The sequence below is a fragment of the Nyctibius grandis genome, chromosome 7, assembly GCF_013368605.1.
Source record: "Nyctibius grandis isolate bNycGra1 chromosome 7, bNycGra1.pri, whole genome shotgun sequence".
Lineage (NCBI taxonomy): Eukaryota > Metazoa > Chordata > Aves > Nyctibiiformes > Nyctibiidae > Nyctibius > Nyctibius grandis.
The window spans coordinates 40,850,565-40,869,888 of NC_090664.1; the positions used below are offsets into that span (position 1 = coordinate 40,850,565).

The 19,324-nt window shown below is 39.3% G+C and overlaps 1 protein-coding gene across 1 annotated transcript in view; it reads right to left on the minus strand.

Moving 5' to 3' along the window:
• Window positions 1-868: 868 nt before the first annotated feature.
• LOC137665628 (protein adenylyltransferase SelO-like) overlaps window positions 869-19,324 on the minus strand; it is a 29,375-nt gene continuing 10,919 nt past the window's right edge. The window contains 10 exon segments of the mRNA XM_068404895.1: window positions 869-1,602; window positions 1,934-2,013; window positions 7,195-7,238; window positions 8,115-8,194; window positions 11,208-11,300; window positions 11,390-11,471; window positions 11,559-11,603; window positions 12,254-12,383; window positions 18,358-18,441; window positions 19,206-19,278. Of these exon segments, the coding sequence (XP_068260996.1) occupies window positions 1,480-1,602; window positions 1,934-2,013; window positions 7,195-7,238; window positions 8,115-8,194; window positions 11,208-11,300; window positions 11,390-11,471; window positions 11,559-11,603; window positions 12,254-12,383; window positions 18,358-18,441; window positions 19,206-19,278 (834 nt within the window). The 3' untranslated portion in view covers window positions 869-1,479.

The window sequence follows — 19,324 nt, forward strand, 5'->3', positions numbered from 1 at the left end:
CCAGTGGTTGCAGAAGAGCACTTACTACCTGCACATGTTAACCCAGGCTGAACTTGTGTAAGTTGCCTGAACTTCAGATGGGACTTTCAGAAAAATCTAATTGTGACTCACATTATGATACTACTATTTATATTTGGACAGCTGTATATCTGGGGGGAAACTATCCTGAGTAATTGTGTTGATTATAGTTAAGAAGTAAAGGCATTCAAATATTTTTTTAGTCACTGAAAGATTTCTAATAATATATATTTCTAGAAATAGAATTGTGAAATGCTAATTATACCACTTAATAGCCTCTATTTCAGAATCAATCTTGGATTGATTTGGAAATTTGGAGATTCTAAACTAAACCATTTTGGATTTGGGAAGAGACAAGATAACATCAAGAAGTAACAAAGCCCCCAAATAAGTGATTTTTGCTGTAAATTTTCTAACATAACATTGCGTCTGATTGCTTACATATTAATTTTGGCTTGATTATACACTAAGTTTTGTGATGTGAAATTGGAGTACCAGACAAGGATAAATAAAAGACCCGGGACTCAGAGACTAGTCTCTCTCTGTTACTCAAAGGACTTCTATGTAACAGCTTTGGTTGAATTTTAAGTATTTTTTGTTAGTCCCTTACAAAGGGATACTAAAGGTATATTGATGGCTGGAGGCTTACTAAAGGTATGACTGGATACTAAAGGTATATTGACCTGACTACATACATAGTGAGATACTTCCAAGAAAGTCCTTTTCCATGTCAAACCAGTGAAAATTTCCTGAGGCATTATATCCATGCACCAACAATCTTCCTACTACTATCAGAAGATACACTTTCAAAGGGCAGTGGGCCAGGCTTGATAGGCACCACAATTTATTTTTGGGCAGGTCACTCCCAAGACAGACATCTTTTTGCTCTCTATTTAATTGAATTTCCTTTAAATCTTTGTTGGCAGTTGACTGGGACAAAACAAGGTCAAAAAAGAGAAAAGGTGGCAAGGTCTAAGTGTAAGATGATCCTCTGCTCCAACTCTGCAAAAGACTTAAGAACATTTATGTCTTCAGAATACAATTATATTTGAACAGCATGTAACAGCAAGGAGAACATTCATCAAAATGCTGTATGATTAAAACTAGCTTAGATGGATTTTAAATTGACCAGCCATTAAAACTTATTGACACCCACCTGATCAGCCATTAATTCAGAGAGGTTACATGTGACAGTTTGGCAGAACTTAACTATTGGGACTCAAACCAATGCACAGATGAATATGAAGAGCAGAGTTATAAACACCAATACAATTTGCTGATGCAACCATACATAGTGGTCCATTTCTTTAATCTTCAGACTTTATAAAGTTGGTCAAGACCTTTTCTTGCCTAGCAGAGTAGCAGATTCCAGTCCACAAAGGGAGAGAAGCTCCTGTGGCTTGATCCATTGAAGGCCTGAGCTTTGACCTTGATCATTTTTCTTGCTTTTTCAAACTTCTCTCAGGATGAACAGCTTACTTTAAGATCCTTGGCCCACGCTGGGGGGCGCAGGGAGTAGCCTGCTTTCTCTGCAGCCTGCTGTTTCTGAAAGGGATTTTGTAAAATCTGCTGTAGGAGATGAACCTGGAGGCAATTAAAATCGGTAAGTTTTTATACAAAATGTTTTCCTGCAAACAAGAAAAGTCTCTGCCACTTCATATTACGCACCCTCCTGGCTCCAGAAACTACTCCATGAGTTGTTTACTATTATTAGTACTACTATTAATATAGTCACTACTATTTATATTCTAATTAATACTATTAATAGTTTTGTTACTACTCTTAATAGTAATTGCTATTAGTACACTGTTGATCAAAGTGTAATATAGGTTCAAAGTGTAAATGCAACAACTCTTTCATTGACAATTATACCAATTATTAATAAATATCTCAAGAAAGAAAGAAAGAATCTTACCTCTGAGAAATCATTCATATTAGCTTTTTGCACTGCTGATTCTGCCATCCAGTTCCTAAGTACGTATTTAGGATTAACAGCTGAAACCAAAAGTAAACCATCTTAAATTTAGTTAAACATATTCAACAAAACACAGACATTGAAAATGAAACTGCTGAATTAGTAACCCAGTCTGTATCTTACAGGATAGCACCTAAACAACTCATAAAAGGAGTTCTGTCAATCTGTATGCTGAGGACAATTCTCACAAGCACACATGGCTTTTATTAGCAATTTTTTAGCAGATAACATCAATACAACTCTTATTTTTGCTCTGCAATTAAAGCCTAGGAGTCTGCTTCAGAACGTCTTCCCTTTAATTAATGATCAAAACAATGTTACAGATTAATTGTAACAAACATTTCAAGCTAGCATTGTAAGTCTTAATTTGACATTGGTCTGCATTTTACCCAATTCAATAGCTGATTATTACCTGAAGACATTAATCAGTGATACCAGAGGCATTATCACCCATGGACGTGAAACCAGAAGTCTGTGATTTATGGATATATAAAAACTTCATCTGTTCCTTTCCTTTCCATTGATGTCCCAGCAGGTTTTATATGAATAAATGTTAGTTCAAACCTCACATTTTATATATTTCTTTCAAAAAATCCATGTCGTGTAGCTTTATAAAATATTCTTATAAATACTCTTATAGCATAATTGAAAGAGGGTATTGGAGAAAGCAGAGTATTCATCAAAATCACCATCCCATATTTCCCTCTACTCAATTCCTCTAATCAATTAGTTATGATGTTATTTTATTTACAAATAATAAATTATATTAGGAGGGGGATGATCAGAAACAATATTTTGGATAAAAGGATTAAACTTAATCTACTTCCATTTCCCAATTCACCCTGTTCTTGCATCTCCTTGTAGTGCTTCTTCAGCTTGCAAACATAACTTGTTTATCCTAGTTGACTACCAAGACAACTGATGTCTTTGAGAAAAGCTACGACTGGCTCCTCCTAAGGTTTTGTGGTCAGACAATTGCAAGACTTTATTCATATTTAAGAGCTCCCAGGACAGAATCAGTGCCTGGCGCAGTGAACAGACTTCTCTGTAATAAGCACTGCCTGTAAAAAGCACCATTTAACCATCTAACAAACTAGAATTTACGGAAGCTATGTAATCAGCGAAACAACACTTGCATGATTATTTTATGTATCACAATACAATTACATTCTTTATGTTTGGAACTGAATGATAGCCATTTTAAGCCACAAGGTTTGACATACAGCGGCATTACACAAAGGGTCTTTATATTATTTAGAAAAGTAAATGACAAAAAAATCCCTCTCTGTTCTAAGTGCTGAACTCTGACCACTCGTGCTCCTGCCAGAAGAGAGAAGGTGAAGCTCTCTTACAAAATCAGAACATGGGCTGAAGCCAGAAGCATCTCAGATGGCACTGCCACTCCCTCTTTTATAAAAGCTGCCCAGGTAATAGAACAACATTCTGGCACAATGTCCAGGTGCTGACTTCCATGAGAACAAAGACCGAGATGCAATCCATCCAGATACAGGCATTCTTCTTTTTCTCATTACTGCCGTTCTGTACGTACTTACGTATATTAAACAAGAGCCAATAAATAGAACTAGCTATTTGGAACCCTGATAACCTCTCACCCTGCCCTAACTGCTGAAAAAATAGTGTTTTCCCACTTGGCAAAGTAATGTGCTCTGGCCAAGTATTTGATTTAATCCAGTACATGGGTTTTCAATAGTAAAGTGTGATAACAATATAAAAAGAATATTTAAAAGGTGGAAAAGTTAACACGACTCACACAAAAAAATTATAATTCACAGTAAAACCATGAATCATATTAGAAGGAGAATATTTGTCCCAGAAATACATTCTTAACAATTGCAAACTGACAAGTTTCACAGTGGCATTAAAATTATCTGTAATTAACACAAGTGACAAGATAATTATGAGAGGATAAGACAAGCCAGATAAGAAAAGGACAAAGGAGAAGAAATTTTGTGCCCTTACGAGCATTTTATGATCTGGTCTACAATTTTTTTTACATGTTTCTTTTATAAAGAAATACAATGATAGAGTTGTATGGGGGTTTGGATTGTCAAAACTTTTTGATCAACTCCTAAGAAACCATGTTTAGGCAGTACAAGATAAAGTGCTACTAAGGACTAAAAACTAAATGAAGAGAGAAAAAAATAAAGATAATGAATAAGTGATCAACTTGAAATGCTTCAATGTACTTTGAGAAATGAGATATTTTACTAGACTTACTAATGATGAGGGAAAGGTGATGAATGAGGTGATAATAGCCATATATTCAAGGTCAATCAATACTAAAGAGAGCAATGAGAAATGTAGTGAGAGTTACCAACTCAACCCATATAAAAAATCTAGAGAGTTCTGTCAGTTTTGTCTTTAACATGAAATGCTGAGTAAAAATGCACTGTTGACTGAGTTGAGCCAGACTTCTGCTGCAAGTTTTACTGACAAGGGACAGCTGTTACAAGCAAATACTTAAACAAAAAAACCACACAATTTTGAAGAGACCACAAGGGGCATTTAAGAGATCTATTTAAATGTATAAATGTAAAAGAGAACAACAACAAAACTCTGTAAGAAACTTCAGTACACTGTAATATGAAGCAGCTAGCAAAAATGTAACAAGATTTGTTGATTTTAGAAGGAAAAATAAATTTTAAATAAAACAATAACAAATTAACATCAGTAGCCTGTTGTTACAAATTTCTGTAGCTCTGCTGTATGAATATAGAGTGATGACTGATTATATGGAAGAAATCTTAACTAACTTAACCATGAATCTTTGCATAGGAAGTTTTGGACTGCTACCAAAACTGAGACCACTAGCACAAGTGTGGTCCTAGAGGCAAAACCTTTTCTTTGTTTCATCTGTCTCCTGTACTGTAAGATCCTCTGAGGTCCATGTGGAAAAATACGGTGCTGGTTTGCAGAAGATCATCCCCAAACTGGGATCTTTTCTGATTTGGAATAAAAATTCAGAATGTCATTATTTTCTCTAAAAGCAGATTCAAAAAACATAGCAAAATAAGAAATGTGTTTAGACAGTTTTCAGCATTAAATTTTAGCTGAGGAAAACTCAGGGGGAGCTCAAAACCTCAAAACAGTAGTTGAGCTAAGAGCCTCAGAGTCCCACAGTTGAAACTGCTTAACCCTACCAAAATACAAATAATAAAACAAACCTTTCTTCTTGTTAACTGTTTTCATATTAACTTTATAAGAATACATGTAAAATTGTAACAAGTGTTCTTAAAAATGGATGGAGCCTTGGTTAGAAAATGTGGATGCAAACTTGAAGATCCATGTGATGATAAATTGTGCCCTATGTAGTTTTTACTATCTTATTACTGAAAGTCAGTGCTATCTACTGCCATTTTCTTACTAAATTAAAGCTTTTGATGAAAGCGGCCAATCAATATCTAACAAAAGAGTGCAGCCATTTCCATTAGAAATGAGAATAAAACACCCTACAAAGCAGCGTAACTTTGAAGCTTATAATACCTCTTGTGCAGAATATGATCAGATCCTGCATTTCCTTCCTTCCCTTTTGGCCAGAGATTTTCAGTTGTTCATTGTCTTTTATAGGCAAATTTCAAAAACTTACCACAGCTTACTGCAGATCCAAAAAAATCTCTCCTGAATAATTCTTAGAATTTCATATCCGCTGTTTCTGCTGTGATAGGGAGCTAAATGCGGGACCTTTACCATTTTGTGTTTAGAATAACTTGGAGAATTAAAGTACCTTCCTTTCATGACTAGATAGCCATTTTGCAAGAAAGGAGTTTTTTTCTCCAGGTGCAGAAAAAAAAAAAGTGGGTGCCTATCAGAAACCTGAATTCTTTATAACATGCAGAAAGGATTTGGACATATTTGAACATGCAGACAAATCTTAGTCCGTTGAGCCAGTACAGGATGCCTACCAGAATCTTTCCTGATATTATCAGAGGTTCATCACTGGGGAAGAACAATGTTCTTCTAGGCAATGTAAACCAACATATTCACAGACTGCTAAAGGAAGGAAGTACAGATCAAGGAAAAGATGTTGCCTGCACTCAGGCAAAGCAGATAGGGCAGAAGAGAAAGGGCATCTCTCACAAGGAAATCAAATCCTAGGGGCCCTTTCAGAGACCACCCTACTTTGAATGAAGAGTTACACCCTACAATGAAGAGTTAAAACTTGGGGAGCAGCCAGAGCATGTCCATCATTTCAAGACACTAATGTGACGCCCCACTTGAGACATGACAAGATACATACACCCATGTTCTCACGGGCCAATCTTAAGTTCTTAAAGACAATCAAAAGGGGAAAAAAATTAATCAAGTCCACGAGCACCAAAACATGGAACAACCTGGAGGCCTGGCAACTCCTGAACCCCCAAATGGAAATTGTAAAAAAGGGGGTAAAAAAAAATTAAGAGAAAAAAAGAACTATGGAAAGGTAAACAAAAAATAAAGGGAAGAAAAATAAACAACTAGGTAAATGAGGATTGATATGGAATAGACCACTGCTGGACAGCTGAGTTGGATTGTTTCAACGTCTGTTTTCACATATGGTGTGACACAGGCCAGAGCAGCCTTTGTGGATACTGATAGGAAAAGCCTTCTTCATGAGGTCTTCATCACTTGTGATTTCAGTCACCCGAAATATGAACAGACACGTGCTCTGTCATTCAAAACCAGCAGAATCTAGAGAAGAGCAACTTGGACTAGCAGTTGTGGTGCATTTCCATGACCTTGCACTCTTAGGCCTCACTTAGCTTATACGACTACAACTGTGTTGACAACAGAAGGGGTTTGGGCCAGACCAATTTCTTCATAAACATGGACAATTAAATTACGGATTTTTTTTTTATTTGAAGGAGGGGAAAGGGAAGATCCCTAAGGAGGAAGCGAACCTCATTGTAGCCAAGGACCTTCTTGAACATTTAACTTATGTGAAAAGTTCAGATATATTCACAGGTCTAGCCATACACATGTGGCTAGATTCTAATCACAAGAATGGGTAAAACCAGAGATAGCCACAGTGAATGTATAGTATTACAAGATTTGCAGCAGTGTAATGAGAGTTTCTCCTCTTCAGAAAAACAGTACATTTTATTTCTTCTCAAAAGGAAAAATAACTTAACACTAAAGAAACCTATGTAAATAGACAGTTGCCATCTCCAAGCACATGAATTCCTTTGGATTGTTTTACTCACTTGTCATTCTTGTTCTTCTCTTGGTGTCTGAATCACCCTTGTTACTGTATATGAAAAACCAAAAGAAGAAAAAAAGAAAGTGCTTTAGCAAATGAAGGTTATGCTTATTTATAGAAATATTTTATTTGACTTTCATTAAAATCATTAAGTGTTCTGCTTTTGTGTTCAGTGGAAGCAGGTGTGAATCTCTAAGAATGATTAGACTTGGAAAAAACTGCACGCTTTCTGGTAGGTTTTGTATCTTGTATTGATTTTTTTCCCCTAAGAATTGTATTTACTGACTAAAATTTCCAGGTACTCGATATGTACTTCTTTTCACTACTATCAGCCATACATACCATATATGACTAAGAAAAACAAGTTACATTCTTTATTGATTTAAGACAAAAGAATTAGTAGGAAGTTCTAACACGCATGTCCCTATCTATGCAACACCAGCAGTTTCTAAACACAGTCTGTGTATTCACAAGTGTTCAACTTCCATCCCCCGTCATCCTAAAGCAGTATTATTACATAGTAAAAAATATAGGTATTACCAGTAATGAAATACTATTCATTCCAATGTATTTGCAAAGCCTGACTTTCAGATTCTTGGATTGAATCTGTAGGAGTGGTATTTTTAACAAAAATTATTAACCAAAGAAATCTGATCAGTTGTTCAATGAAGGACAAAAAATACAGACCACTCCTCCCATGTCATTTATATGTACCTGTGTGTCAAAACAGAACTACAATAGTAATTATTATGGAATCTAGCATAATGTAGAGCCATAAAGACAGAAGAGGAATATCAAACCATGGCTGGGCCAGTTTATCAGACCCACTAAAGATTATGGAAAATCATTGCAGATTAAAGTTGCCTGCTTCTGGCAAATACACATGTGGTGTTATTTTTACACTTGAAACTGCATCAGACCTACCGTTTTAATCTCAAGAGGTACATAGTAACCCATTCTGAAAATAACTTGTGTTTACCCAGATCCTGGAGAGCCCAGAACTCCTAAACAGAAAAAAACAGCTAATGGTGGGTAATCAGAATTTTGTTCCTGTTAAGCAAAAACCAAAGTAAGCAAACAAATATTACAAGAATATAAGAGGGAAACATATTATGACCCTTCAAGGAATTTTCTCCCCAGAAATTCTACTAATATATTTTCCTCTGTATTTAAGTTATTTCTTTTTGCTAGCACGATACATCCATATTAATCCATCTCTGTTATGGCTAATTCTACCTAAACATCTCCAGCACTTTCACCCCTATTTTTCCTTGGCTTATGTCTGACCTATTTTATTTTTTAGGCTACATAACTACAGGCTTTACTCTCTTCTGGGTTTTGTACCTGGATCACATCTATTTGTAGAGACTTTTTTTTTTTACCCCAAAATTGTGGAATAAGGAAAACATATTGATAAAAAAAGATAAGGTGTGGAGAAAAAGGGAAACTTAAGGCTACAGAGATAGGAGAAGACTGAGGACAATAACAGAGACAGTAGGAGAGGAAGAAGGGAGAGGAGACAGAACTTGGAAAAGGCAAACGGAGAGAAACGAGAGCTTTGGGTTGCTGCCTTCAGTGTTGGATAACAACCACCAGCTAGGCTTCCCTGGCTGACTACACTGAGCTAACAGCTGCTTCATATTGCTTGGTTGAGAGAAAGTAGCCAAAGCTCACAAATGACAAATGAACTTCAAAGAAAGAACAGATTAGAAAGAAATGGACATAGATAGAAGGAGGTAAACAGCAGATATACAAGCAAAAAATGGGCAAAAGTTAAGTAAGGGAAATTAAAAGCAAGAACAAAACAAAGTTTTGATAACATCTGTGTTTTTTTAGAGGAATGGGAGTCAAAAAATATAATGAAAACAACATTTGAGTATAAAAATTAGTTAAAATTACAGAACTGACTAAAAGTTGAGAGTCAAGCAGGTGGATAACAGGTGAGTGTGGGAGCCAAGCATTTGTTCAAAGATGTGCAGGGTTAGGCTGCTTTAGGAGGAATTCCAGAATGTTTCCAATTACTACTAACTGTAAGGACTCCCGCAGTGTTCCCAAAGGGTTCTGGCATTTTTAGGTCAATTTTGGTGTGCAGCTGAAAAAAGCATAAGTGATCTACAAACCAGTATGAGAACTTACTTTGCTGCTGACAAAGTATTTTTAGTGTGTGAATGAACAGCAGGTGAAATTACTTTAATATAAAAAAAATGTCTTTAAAAACTTTTTACCAGCACAAAATTGTATCTGCTTAACCACATCAGTTTTGGGACTCAGAACTTGTGGGCTAAATCTTTTCATTTTGTGAAAAAAAAAAAGTCAGCCGCTACCAAGTGAAGGCTGCAAATGACCCTTGGTGTAGTAGCAGGGTCACAACTACACCACGATTGTTAGTTCCTCAGCCTGCACCTTCAAAGTGGGAGAAAGAATTGCCATAAATGCCACTACTGCAGTGGAGTGTAGTCTGGGAGTGGCTCCATATTGCTTGAGGGTGGCTTCTGTTCTTCCTGTCGCACGTAGGCCACTAAGAAATGGAAAAATACCGTGTATTCTATGAGAAAAATACCTTATCTTACAAACATACCCATCCTCTTATCACCCGCTCTGCACAAATGACTAATTCCACAGCTACCGCTCTTTGTATTTTTGTTGCTTACCACTAGAAAATCTCAACTTTTTAACTATTAATGGCTTCAAGCTCATAGAAAAGGTCAGGTTAGGCCTCTTACTTAACAGAAGAAAACAAGGAAAAACAGAGAATTTGGTCAAAATCACTTAATCACCTAGGACACAACTGGAAAAAGAAACAGTAACTCCTCATTTTCATTCTGTGTTTTACACAGTCGTTCTGCTCCCTAGAACAACCTTGTAAGTCGACCTGCTCTCATTTTAAATTCGATTCAAAGACAAACAGAAATAAATCATAAGTTACGGAAAGGTAGTGAAGTTTCCCAGGCAAAGTGAACAACATTCCACATGTGGAAAAGGCACTGTATTAAAGGAAAAAAGAAAAAAAATCCTTTTGGCTCTTGCAAAAAGGCTCCCTGTTTTCCTTTCCAGATCAGGTACTTAAAAACTTTCTTTTCAAAGTTTCCTCTCCACACTTTTATCCAATTATTATTTGCCTAGCATCTCACTCCAGTTCAAACATTTCAGCCATATTTCCACTTCTAAAGACTGCACTATATCCAGGTTAGAAGTTTATCTCTTTTATTTTAATCTCTCGTCTCTTTTGTGATTATACTTGGTCCTGAAGAATAAGTTTAGGCTGAGTTAGCAGTAACACAGGATGGGATAGCAGGCTGAGCAGGACACAATGACAAAATGTATTCCTATGCTTTAAGCTACATTTAGAACGAATCTTGTGCCCAAGGGCAGGCAGAGGCCACTATGGACTGAGATTCTAGCAAGAGTTTATGATGAGATGGGATCTCACTTGTCATTAGATACCGAGACAAGCTGATGGGCCTGAGAGCAGATGTTTAGGTCACCTGGTAAACCCACGTTAGGAATAGTTTGATCGACCTGAGGTTGAAATTTTCCTTATGAGCCCTGTTCAACTTCATTTGTGTCTTACAAAATACTATCAGAAGGTATTCTTAAGCAAAACAAAAAAAAAAAAAAAAAAAAAAAGGGGGCAGGGGGGAGGAAGGAAAGTTCTTCCTAGCAGACCCATCTTAAATGTGAAGAAAATCACATTCCCGCCTGTATATGAATATTTGTGACTACTCATATCAGACTTGTACCAGAGGCTGAAAATTTTACTTCAGCACTCTTCATTAATGTATCTTTCATCATCACTCTTTGTTAATGTATCCTGCATTACTAGACAAAGGCTTAACATGGAGTGGTAGCATGACACAGATATATTAGTCTCCCTGTCCCTTAATAATGCTACAATGACACGGTTCCCAGGCAAATCATGGCTTGAGACATTCTCTATTACACCAAGGTTATATCCAACCTGATTTATTCATTTTATATTACATATTCCTAAAATTAGGTGCTTGTATTAATTAATACCTCAGAAATATGGAGCTCCTTTAACTGGTTTTCAGTAATTTCACTGAGCTGTCGAAATGTCATTGTAAAATCAGCCTTTGTATCTTCCATAAGCTAGTGAAAAAAGATACTTCTATTAGAGTTTTTAAAGTATGGGGTATCAGTCCAGATGTTTGCCAACAAAATTAGCAAAGCAAACTCACTTTTAGGAGGAAAGCAATCAAATAGTTATCATCCTCATTGTTCCCAAGAAGACCCAATTTTGTTTTGAATAGTTCTGTGAAACTGAACATAGTAACAAAGTAAGGAAATTGTCACATAATATAATTTATAGTGTTGTGACTACAAGGTTTGAGGTCTGGAACTGCATACCGGATGTAATAGCGCTCACCATATCCCTCCAAAATCTAGGAAGCTCTGCAAAGACAAAAGAAATGTCAAATTCTATAGAACTACAGTACTACTGTGGGTACAATCCCACTGTACACTAAATAATGAAAAGTTCTTTTGTCTGATAACTCACAAACATTGATATTCTGAATATACTGGGAACTGCAGTGGGAAAAAGACTGATGTGAAACACTTTAACAGGCTTCAAATACACAAATAACTGCTGCAAAGAAGAAAAATACAATGTTCTTCCTTTTCATATTGAGAAGTCATGAGTTTAAAACACATAAAAGAAGATTCATATTAGGAATCTTTACAATAGGATATCAAAATACTACCTCATTACTTCAGGAGCATGTATAGTCTTCATAAGTAAGCATCTTAAAGAACAAGCTAGACAAACTTACAATAAGAAAACTACAGGCCAAGGTCCTACCTTATGGAAAGGAGAATGGACCACACAACATCTAGTCATATTTTGCTATTATTTATGACCAATGAAAATCTTTCTCCCCTCCCTGCACCTTATTCTGGCCAATAATTAATTCAGAATCAATTTCCACTTAAAAAAAGAGATTTTAAAAGCTAATCCCTTTCTTTCCTATGCATATGGTGATTAGAGGGTCTCCCCGCTCACTAGTTCTTTTAAGTGTTAAGACATTTTAAGGATTACTTACAGCTGCTTTTGCCTGGGATCCAATAAAGGTTTTAGAGCTTGTAACAGCTTGCTCAGATTAAACAGCCCAACATTTGCCTGGTTTCCTATTTTATACTTCCTTTCATCATCAGATGTGTTTGGAACAAAATCTGTTTAAAACAAAACATTACTTTTCCACAACAGAGTAATTAAACAATCAATGTTAAAATATTGAAGTGCATTCATTTTTACACTTACACAGCAAAACAATAAAAGCCCTAAAGTTACTAAATATTTAAAATCAGATCACAAGGATACTTATTTACAGTGTATTAACTCAAGATCTATTACTTGCAAATCTTCATCCTTCACAGACAAGATCCCATATGTCACAAGTAACATTTTCCTACTTCAAGATACAAAATAAATTCAGATGTTTAAACAGAAAAAGACCATTTTTACACTAAAACCAATGTCTTAATGTTTTTACTACATATAGCGCTATTTAGCACACAGACTAAGAAAACAACTATACAACTAGATTCAGGATTGATAAGCATTTTTTGAGAAATAACAAGTATAAGCATATATTTAAATAAATAGGCCACGTAAGCAAGATTTGTTTCAGTTGTACAAGCAAGCTTTATGTATTCACATAAAAATTAGGGCTAACATGTTCCAGTATGCAAATCCATTATTTGGGAGACAATAGAGATCTGCTACGTAAGTTACAGGTATCCAGAAGTAAAATGCATGCATATCTACAGCACCAGTCTCTGAATGGATGCAGTATGAACTCCCTTGCTCAGATCAAATGCAGATAAGCTGATAATGCAGATAAGCTGATCAATGCACGCAGCATTGCCTGAGTCCTGGAGCATTAAGGAGGAGACCTGTGACCCATCTGTCAGATCTGGTGATGATTGGTTCAAATCTGAATTTTAACTCTAAAGCATTTCACCTGGTTCTGGGGTGTACTGGCTCTGGCTGGGATGGAGTTAATTTTCCTTCATAGCAACCTGTACGGTGCTGTGTTTTAGACTTGTGACTAAAACAGTGTTGATTGATAACACACCAATGTTTTAGTTATTGCTGAGCAGCGCTTGCACAGCATCAAGGCCTTCTCTGTTCTCACTCTGCAACCTCAGCATGTTAGGCTAGGGGTGGCAAGGGGCTGGGAGGGGACACAGCTGGGACAGCTGACCCCAATTGACCAAAGGGATAACCCATACCATATAATGTCATGCTCAGCAATAAGAACCGGGGGTAGTTTTTTCAAGGGAGTTGTTGCTTGGGGACTGACTGGGCATCAGTCTGCTGGTGGGAGGTGGTGAGTGATTGCCTTCACATCCCTTTTTAGTGTATGTTGTCATCCCCCCTGCCTTTGTTTCCCCTTCACTTATTCAACTGTCTTTATCTTGACCCATGAGCTATTTCTCATCTTTGCTCTTCCTATTCTCTCAACCCAGCCCACAGCAGGGGGGGAGTGAACGAGTGCCTGGTGGGTCTTTAATTGCTGGCTGAGGTCAACCCACCATATAGAGAAAGAACTAAAACCAGAAAAGCCCTGTTTTTTCAATACAGTAGAAACAATATGACATTTAGTCTCATGAGATTTCCTTAATTTGAGTCTACAGTCTCATGAAAACAGATAGTGAGATAACCACTGCTGGTTCTGAAGCTTACTCAGATGCAACCTCCAAACAACAATCAATAATATGCATTTATGTACATACTGGACCCATATCTATCAATCCCAGACAGACTAGTTCATACTTTCAAAGAAAGGTTGCCATGAATGGTGTCCTCATTTAGCCCGCACCTGGGGCTAAACAATAAGCAGTTGTTCTATCACCCAATGTCCCTTCCCCGACCGAGAAAGGGAATTGGGAAAAGGAGGGAGTCTCATGGGTTAAAATTTAAACAGATGTAATAAATAAGAAAGCCAATATCAATACTAATACAAAACACACAAAATTATACTTAGCCCACAGAGTGGTGGCAAGTCACTCCATAGACAACAATGGGAGAGGAGAAGAGAGCAGAACAAAAAGAGCCTCACCCTTCCACAGCAAGCTTTCCCTTTTATAGTGAACCTGACGTTAATGTTACAGAACACACCTGCGGGCCAGCCTGGGTCAGCTGCCCTGGCTTTCACTGCTAATGGCCTTGATCACCATACCACAGCTGGCCACAAACTGAAACTAAATATAACAGAAAAGTGATTCTATAAATTTTATCCCCACAAAACCAGGACAAATGGGTAGGTTTGATTTGTTTTCTTCCAACACATAATTAGTTGCTGTGACTATAAAGCTAGAGCAAGATGCATGCAAAGTTACTGTCTACCAACTTTTGCTTTTGTCTGCTTACAGCAATACGCAATTCTTAGTTTTCTAGGTTCTGTTGTGGCATCTATTCAATTGATGAAATTCAAATAGAAAGATTTTCATGAAAATGGTTTTAATAGTAATATTTCATTAACAAGACTTTCAGCACTTGAAACCTAGAGGATAACCTAGAGGAGAGGAGTGAGTGGAGGCAAGTCTATGGCCATGGCAAAAGGCGAGTGCCCTCCTTGCCTACCTTGCCTCCACAGGTGCCTCTGAGCAATAGATATGAAGCCCTAATGGAATACAGCCGGTCCAATGGGGATGTGGTGGAGAGGCAACCTATATCAGAGGTCCCACCACAGTCAGAAAAACCTGACGGGCCTATAGCTACCTCCTCCACAAGGAAGAAGAGAAGAGTTTTAGTGGTTGGAGACTCCTTCCTAAAGGGATCTGAGGGCCCAATATGCAGAGCTGACCCCCATCACAGGGAGGTCTGCAGCCTGCCTGGAGCCCAAATCAGGGATATCACCAGGCAACTCCCCAACCTGGTGAAGGCCACAGACTACTACCCCCTGCTGATCTTCCAGACAGGTGGGGAAGAAGCTGCATCCCATAGTCTGAGGGGGATGAAGAAAGACTACAAGGCCCTAGGACGGTTGGTGAAAGAGTCTGGGGCACAAGTTGTTTTCTCCTCCCTCCTTCCATTTTCAGGTGATGACGTGGGATGGAATAGGAGGATTCTCTCTATTAATGCCTGGCTACGAGACTGGTGCTATAGGCAGGGCTTTGGGTTCTTTGATAATGGCTGGTTTTATAAGACAACAGGCGTGACAGTGATACATGGGAAAGGTTTATGTCGTAGGGGCAAAAGGGTTCTGGGACAGGAATTAGCAGGGCTCATTCGGAGAGCTTTAAACTAGATTCAAAGGGGGATGGGGTGGTAGCTGGGCTTGCACCACTGGGGCAACGCTCTAGTGTTGAGGTAGACCAGGAGGCCTCCCATCCCCCTGGGGTGAATTCAGGGGGTGAATCTGGGATGAAATCGGTGTGCCCAGCTCGCTCCCTGAAATGCCTGTACACCAATGCGCGCAGAATGGGGAATAAACAGGAGGAGTTGGAAATCCGTGTTCGGTCGGGGGGCTATGATCTAGTGGCAATTACAGACTTGGTGGGACGCCTCGCATGACTGGAATGTGGTAATGGATGGCTATGTCCTGTTCAGGAAAGACAGGCCGCTAAGGAGAGGTGGTGGAGTTACTCTTTATGTGAGTGAGCAGCTAGAATGTATTGAGTTCTGTCCAGGGGCGGATCAGGAGCGAGTTGAGAGTTTGTGGGTGCGAATCAAGGGGCAGGCTGGCAGGGGTGAATACTGTTGTGGGTGTCTATTACAGGCCACTGGATCAGGATGAGGAGGGTGATGAGGCCTTCTACAGGCAGCTGAGAGCAGTCTCGCAATTACAGGGCCTGGTTGTCATAGGGGATTTCAACTACCCTGATATTTGCTGGGAGGCCTACTCAGCCAGCCATCCTCAGTCCAGGAGGTTCCTCCAGTGCGTTGATGATAACTTTCTGATGCAAATGGTAGATGAGCCAACTAGGAGAGGAGCGCTGCTGGATCTTATCCTCACTAACAAGGAGGGTCTGGTTGAAGAGGTGAAGGTTGAGGGCAGCCTTGGTTGTAGTGACCATGAGATGGTAGAGTTCAGGATCTCATGTAGCAGGAACAGAATAGCTAGCAAAATCACAACCCTGGACTTCAGGAGGGCCAACTTTGGCCTTGGAATTAAACCTTGCAAGAGAGGTCAAGGACAACAGAAAGGGCTTCTTCAAATACATTGCAGGTAAAGCCAACACTAGAGGCAATGTAGGCCCACTGATGAATGAGGTGGGGGTCCTGGAGACAGAGGATAAAAAGAAGGCGGAGTTACTGAATGCCTTCTTTGCCTCTGTCTATACTGCTGGAGGCTGTCCTGAGGAGCCCCGGACCCCTGAGGCCTCAGAAGAAGTCAGGATAGAGGAGGAATCTGTCTTGGTAGATGAGGGCTGGGTCAGGGACCAATTAAGCAATCTGGACATCCATAAATCCATGGGCCCTGATGGGATGCACCCGCGGGTGCTGAGGGAGCTGGCGGAAGTCATTGCTAGGCCACTCTCCATCATCTTTGCTAAGTTGTGGGCAACGGGAGAGGTGCCTGAGGACTGGAGGAAAGCGAATGTCACTCCAGTCTTCAAAAAGGGCAAGAAGGAGGACCCGGGTAACTATAGACTGGTCAGCCTCACCTCCATCCCTGGAAAGGTGATGGAACAACTTGTCCTTGGTGCTGTCTCTAGGCACATCAAGGATAGGGGGATCATTAGGGGCACTCAGCATGGCTTCACCAAGGGGAAGTCATGCTCAACCAACCTGATAGCCTTTTATGAGGACATAACCTGGTGGATAGATGATGGTAAAGCTGTGGATGTGGTCTGTCTCAATTTCAGTAAAGCGTTTGACACGGTCTCCCACAGCATCCTCGCAGCTAAACTGGGGAAGTGTGGTCTGGATGATCGGGTAGTGAGGTGGATTGTGAACTGGCTGAAGGAAAGAAGCCAGAGAGTGGTGGTCAATGGGACAGAGTCCAGTTGGAGGTCTGTGTCTAGCGGAGTCCTGCAAGGGTCGGTACTGGGACCAGTACTATTCAATATATTAATTAATGACTTGAATGAGGGATTAGAGTGCACTGTCAGCAAGTTCGCTGATGACACAAAACTGGGAGGAGTGGCTGATGCGCCGGAAGGCTGCGCAGCCATTCAGAGGGACCTGGACAGGCTGGAGAGTTGGGCGGGGAGAAATTTAATGAAATATAACAAGGGCAAGTGTAGAGTCCTGCATCTGGGCAAGAACAACCCCATGTATGAGTACAAGTTGGGGACAGAGTTGTTGGAGACCAGCGTAGGGGAAAGGGACCTGGGGGTCCTAGTGGACAGCAGGATGACCATGAGCCAGCAGTGTGCCCTTGTGGCCAAGAAGGCCAATGGCATCCTGGGGTGTATTAGAAGGGGTGTGGTTAGCAGGTCGAGAGAGGTTCTCCTCCCCCTCTACTCTGCCCTGGTGAGGCCGCATCTGGAGTATTGTGTCCAGTTCTGGGCCCCTCAGTTCAAGAAGGACAGGGAACTGCTAGAGAGAGTCCAGCGCAGAGCCACGAAGATGATTAAGGGAGTGGAACATCTGCCTTATGAGGAGAGGCTGAGGGAGCTGGGTCTCTTTAGCTTGGAGAAGAGGAGACTGAGGGGTGACCTCATTAATGTTTATAAATATGTAAAGGGCAAGTGTCAAGAGGATGGAGCCAGGCTCTTCTCAGTGACATCCCTTGACAGGACAAGGGGCAATGGGTGCAAGCTGGAACACAGGAGGTTCCACTTAAATATGAGGAAAAACTTCTTTACGGTGAGGGTGACCGAACACTGGAACGGGCTGCCCAGAGAGGTTGTGGAGTCTCCTTCTCTGGAGACATTCAAAACCCGCCTGGATGCGTTCCTGTGTGATATGGTCTAGGCAATCCTGCCCCGGCAGGGGGATTGGACTAGATGATCTTTCGAGGTCCCTTCCAATCCCTAACATTCTGTGATTCTGTGAAACACAACCTGTATAGTGTATCATAGAACTGGCCTCTGGTAATATTTTTTTCCCTAAAACTCTTCAAACAATACGCATTTGGAATTTTTCTGCTAATAATGTTAAGAGTTTTCATGCACACAGAAACTACATAGATTAATATAAAGAATTTATTTTAAGTAAAAAATTATATTTAAAAACAAGTGCTACACTCACTTGGGTCATAGGAGTCCATAAATCCAAATGGATCATAATCTATTGTTATGGATAATAAACTGAAGTTATCTGTATTGCACACACCTACAGTTAAACAACAAGGAGAAACAAAGTTAAAATTCCACCTGAACCTTGTAGTCTCTAGAAATTTTGCTGTGAAATAGATCCACTGGATCTAAAGAACTCTGGAGCAGTTACCTTTCAGAAATCAAGACTCTAGAAAACAAACTTGTCTCTCTTACTCTTGTCCTGGCATGCATTTTAAGTATGAAAATGATAAACTGTGTGCTACATTATCTTGCATCTGGTTTCTATACCTAGGTGGCACTGTTTCCTTTTCATTTCAGTGCTACGTGGTGTCGAAACAGCAGCTTGCAAACTGGTCATTAGCTGCTTCCTTGCAAGTTGACTTGGTGCTCTATTAGCAAGACAATGCTATTTCATTTTTCGTAATACTAATCTGAAACACAGGTGGACAGCACTGTATCCTATACACTATAAAAGGTCAGGTTTTTATGTAGATGCATCAAATTCAGAGCAATTAAATTCATATATGACATCAATACATGGTCTTTGTACATCAGACTATTAGAATAGTTCTGAGAATTCTTGCTCCTGTATTCTTTCTCCCATATTCTTGCTTCTGTCAGATACAGTCATGCTTTGAAAGATCAGAAAGTGCTCCTAAGTCTGTTATGAAAAAAATGGTATATTAATGCATAACAGATACAGCTATAGGTGAAGACATCAGAAGCACTGAAGAACGAAGTGACAAATAAAAGCCATCTTTAAGTATATGACTATAAAGAGTAACTTTTGTAAAGCCAATGCCATCTACTGCAGCTTACCATGTGCAAACCCCACAGACATCCACAATGCAATCAGATTTGCAGTCTCTGATACGACTGTAGAGAAAAATTCCTAAAATCGAATACATCTTTTACTTCAAGTCCTCTGAATCAAAAAT